The sequence below is a fragment of the Dendroctonus ponderosae genome, unplaced genomic scaffold (assembly GCF_020466585.1).
Source record: "Dendroctonus ponderosae isolate FM_Combo_2020 unplaced genomic scaffold, Dpon_F_20191213v2 Dpon_F_20191213_10, whole genome shotgun sequence".
NCBI classification, from domain to species: domain Eukaryota; kingdom Metazoa; phylum Arthropoda; class Insecta; order Coleoptera; family Curculionidae; genus Dendroctonus; species Dendroctonus ponderosae.
Window position 1 is genome coordinate 1,428,758 of NW_026017111.1, and position 4,683 is coordinate 1,433,440.

Below are 4,683 nucleotides of genomic sequence, written 5' to 3' on the forward strand. Positions count from 1 at the left end.
GTGAGTTTTGAGAGATATTCAAAGTGAAACTTGCAATGACTTTTGCGCCAAACTTTGCCCGCCGTTATTTAAAAACTTTTGGCGTCGAAACCAGTTGTTATAAAAAGACGTTTTTTATGCTCATAAGTAGAGAAAGCTTCACTTTATAACTCTTTAAAACTTGGTTTTATACGAGTGGTGCGCTGATTTTTCACAATTCAGCAAAGTGAGACTTGCAATGCGCTTGCGGCTAAATTTATCCCCGTGTTTCAAAAATTTGTTCCATCGAAACGAGTTGATATAAAAAGGCGGTTTTTTCAGGCAAAAATAGAGCAAACTTCACTTTATGTTCCCTCAAAAGTTGGTTCCATTCGAGTTTGACGTTGATCTTTGAAAATTATTCAAACTGAGACTTTTGCGACCAAAATTACCCTCGATTCATCAAAACTTTATTACATCGAAACTACTTGATGTGGAAAAGCGGTTTTTACGGTCGTAAACAGAGCGAACTTCGCTGCATCTTCTTGTAAGGTTTAGCTTCATATGAGTGTTGCGCTCATTTTCGCGAATTATGCAAGCAATGACTTTTACGGCTCAATTTGCCCGTCGGCATTCAAAAATTTATTACGGCGAAACGCTTTGATATGGAATGGAGTTTTTCCCGAGGGAACATAGAGGAAACTTTACTTGATGTTTTCTCTAAATCCTGGTTTATTCGGGTTTTGTGCTGGTTTTTGAGAATGGTTCACAGTAAGCAGTAACTTTTGCGTCGCAATTTCCCGACGCTATTCAAAAATGTATAACGTCGAAACCAGATGATATGGAAAAACGGTTTTTCTAGCCCAAAATAGTGCAAACTTCACTTTATGTGCTCGTTAAGTTGGTTTCCATTCGAGTTTTATGCAAATTTTTGACAAATATTCAAAACAAAACCAGAAAAAATTAAATTAACTGTTGCTACTTACCACACGAGAAGAAGTCAATATCAGCAAACACCGCATGGATTAAGGTGCTTACCGCAAACGCCAGCCAAAATATATCCTTCACAATCATATTGAAAATAATAATACTGAAGAAATTTGAAAAATCAGCCTATTTATCCAGTTATCTTTACTTAACCATAAGTAATCTGAGCAGTGATTTTGTTGAGTGATTGGCAGTCTGGAGAGTCTATTCGTAATAGGAATTGCATTGACGCAAATCACACACAAATGCGATGTAATTTAATATTCAACAATTATTTCGTATTTTTATTTTTCCTTCTTCTTTTACCCACTTTAATCGGCAAGCGTTAAAACCATGGTTCTTCAAGTTTACTTGTATTCGGAAAGCCAAATGTACATTTTAGGAGTCAAAATAGTGCAAACTGTTCCTGACTGGCGAATGCTGATTACATACAAACAAATGTTGCAATATTCTGCGTATTATATAAATATGAATGATGTAAAGGTCCACAAAACGTCGAAGAATTCAAAATATTTGAAGTGCCAAGATTTGAGATTTGCGATTAAACCAGTTTGATGTTTGCCTTTGCCTTGATAAAGCCGCCTTGCATGTTGCCGGAACAATATTCTGCGTTGGCCAAAAACAAAATGCCAAAAATCATTACATAATACTAAACAACTTTATAAAATTCTTAAACTTTTGATACTTAATAAGCATTTTTCACTAATCGCGTTTGTGCTAAAATTTCGCATTTTCTGCGGTCATTTGTTATGTTTTTGCAGCTGATGAAATGAAAATGACAAAACTTTATCTACGTGCACTTTGCAGTTCACATAAGGGTCCTATTTTTAGAATTTGCCCCATCATGCACAGGAAAATAATAAAACACTTAGACGCATTAAAATAGATCAGCGGTAAAAAACACGCAACCGATATGGGAAAATGTGTTAATTATGTTATATAAAAGGTTCAGCCATTTGGAGCTTGGAGTTTCGAACTTTGAAGGCATTTTTGATTATAAAAGTTTTGTGTTTTAATTGGGAAAATGTCGTTTTATTTAGGGGAATTTCCAAGAAATGCTGTTATTACCTCTAAGACTTTTCCAATGTGTTTGTGAACGAAATTATTTGGTGGTTTTTGCAACTGAATTTGTCTTTTTGATTCAGAAGCTTAATAAGTGTGCTTCTGACTCTCTCTTTTGAACTATTCCTCAGAGGTTCGGGTAAAAAATGTGCCCAGAAAACCGGAAAATCTCCTTAGGGGAGTCTCCATCACATTGAGAAACAGTTAATGAGTTCAGGATTTATAAACTAAATTTTGTTGCCAATCAAAAATTGGATCATTTGATGGAAGGTCGGAAACGATACCAAGTAATAAAAAACATCGTCTATATTAAAGGCTCCATAAGTTAACAACATCCGAACACTAGACAAACACAAACAAAGATTCATATATAAATATTAGGTGTGATTGACGTGTTTTATTCAACATCACAAACGAAGTATAACTTCACATAGTTAGATCGGATTGATCAGTTGGTGATGGTGGTGTCCATTTCGATGCAGAATCCCACGCTGGAGGTTCCGCCATTCAAGTAGCTGGACTCGATTCGCATTATTGAGGGAAGCTGAAAGCACCGGAAACATTACGGACGAATAAACGGAAAATTATGGACACAATCTTACCTGAACCAACCTGGAGGAGACGTTAAAATGCAGATCGAACTCTGGATACTCCAGTCTGGTTGTGATCGGGCAACCGAAAACGCATGGATTGTTCACAGTCACATTTTGCTCAAAGTAGGCCCCATATTGAAGAATGCCCAGAGAAATTGGGGCGTTATCAACTTCCGGGTCTGGAAACAAAAATTACTCCTAGAGCAAACAGGGTTTAACGTAGATATATACTAACTACTCCAGATAATGAGAGTGGCAATGTTTAAAAATAAAGATCACGCAAAAAATACATGTTTTAAATGTAATGTTAATCAGCGAGATTAACCACCTTATTATGGTACCGGCGAACAGCATAACGAGTTTAAACCAGTCAAATTAGGTCGATTATTAATTGAAGATTAAGCCAGCTTCAACATCAACCAACTTTTATGATTATTTTCTTCGTCGTTTTCATTTGGCTGCAAATCTATCGGGATTGTGATTGATTGCAATCTGGGAGTCAATAAACCCGAATAAAATACAAACTAAGGCAAAGAGTAACATAGTAAGCACGTGACGCTCTCAAGTACATCTTCAAGTTGTACTATTAGGAGATAACGTATCGAATCATGGTATCTAAGTGTGCATCTTTCTGTTACCGATAAAGACACAGTGGATTTAGGTGGTAAAATGCCATCTTTTCCATCCCCATTTCTCATGGTTTTTTGAATCATTTGCGCCCTGTTCCTGCTCTAGATAAGTTAGAAAGTCGCCAAACTGGCCCTGAATTGAATGGAAACTGTTGCTGTTGTTCATTGTTAGCTGGAAATGTGGGCGATTAAAGTACTTTAGTGCAATTTTCAGGGTTATTCGAATGAAATAGTCTGCGTATGGTGTAGAAAGTGCAACTTCCTAGCTCGGATAGCTTAAAAGATATAAATTCTAGAAAATAACGTGCAATTTTATGGAAATTATCACTTGTACATTCATGTAATGCAAGCCGTAGAAAATCAGGGCAAAGTCTGATTTTTGCCAAGTTTTAACAGTTTCCAAGACTAAGTTTCTTCTCTGCACTCTAAAAATTTCACGCTTATAACTGGGTAGGTTCAGAAAGTACGAATTTTTTAAAGCCGGGCTGCGGTTTTAAGGAAAATTCACTTCTACCTTCCTTACAAGCGGGAAAATATGGAAAAGGAACGATTTTAATGACATTTTTCAACTTAATAGATTTAAATGGGCTCCGCTGGTGCTAAATATCCAGATTTGCAGCTTTTTTAGGGCAAAAGATGCAATTTTTTTTAATTTAAACTGCAATTTTATATAAATGATCACCTGTACATCCCTGTATAGCAAGCCCTAGAAAATCAGGGCAAAGTCTGATTTTTGCCAAGTTTTAACAGTTTCTAAGACTAAGTTTCTTCTCTACACTTCAAAAATTTCACACTTATAACTGGGTCGGTTTAGAAAGTACGAATTTTTGAAAGCCGGGCTGCGGTTGTAAGGAAAATTCACTTCTGCCTTCCTCACAAGCGGGAAAATTTGGAAAAGGAACGATTTTAATGACATTTGCCGACTTAATAGATTTAAATGGGCTCCGCTGGTGCTAAATATCCAGATTTTTAGCTTTTTTAAGACAAAAGATGCAATTTTTTTGAATTTAAACTGTAATTTTATATAAATGATCACTTGTACATCGCTGTATAGCAAAGTCCTAGAAAATCAGGGCAAAGTCTGATTTTTGCCAAGTTTTAACAGTTTCTAAGACTAAGTTTCTTCTCTACACTCTAAAAATTTCACGCTTATAACTGGGTAGGTTTAGAAAGTACGAATTTTTTAAAACCGGGCTGCGGTTTTAAGGAAAATTCACTTCTATCTTCCTCACAAGCGGGAAAATTTGGAAAAGGAACGATTTTAATGACTTTTCCGACTTAATAGATTTAAATGGGCCCCGCTGGTGCTAAATATCCAGATTTGTAGCTTTTTTAGCGCAAAAGATGCATTTTTTTTTAATTTAAACTGCAATTTTATATAAATGATCACTTGTACATCGCTGTATAGCAAGCCCTAGAAAATCAGGGCAATGTCTGATTTTTGCCAAGTTTTA

At 35.9% G+C, this 4,683-nt stretch overlaps 2 protein-coding genes across 2 annotated transcripts in view; both read right to left on the reverse strand.

Moving 5' to 3' along the window:
* Nucleotides 1-1,260, reverse strand: part of LOC109542726 — a 3,149-nt gene extending 1,889 nt beyond the window's left edge. Inside the window, exon 1 of the mRNA XM_019912061.2 lies at nucleotides 945-1,260. Coding sequence (XP_019767620.1) covers nucleotides 945-1,032 — 88 coding nt within the window. The 5' untranslated portion in view covers nucleotides 1,033-1,260. The remainder of the gene's footprint in view (nucleotides 1-944) is intronic.
* Nucleotides 1,261-2,298: 1,038 nt separating this feature from the next.
* LOC109542716 overlaps nucleotides 2,299-4,683 on the reverse strand; it is a gene marked incomplete in the record, with an annotated part of 5,274 nt that continues 2,889 nt past the window's right edge. Inside the window, 2 exon segments of the mRNA XM_048662254.1 lie at nucleotides 2,299-2,551; nucleotides 2,610-2,779. Coding sequence (XP_048518211.1) covers nucleotides 2,456-2,551; nucleotides 2,610-2,779 — 266 coding nt within the window.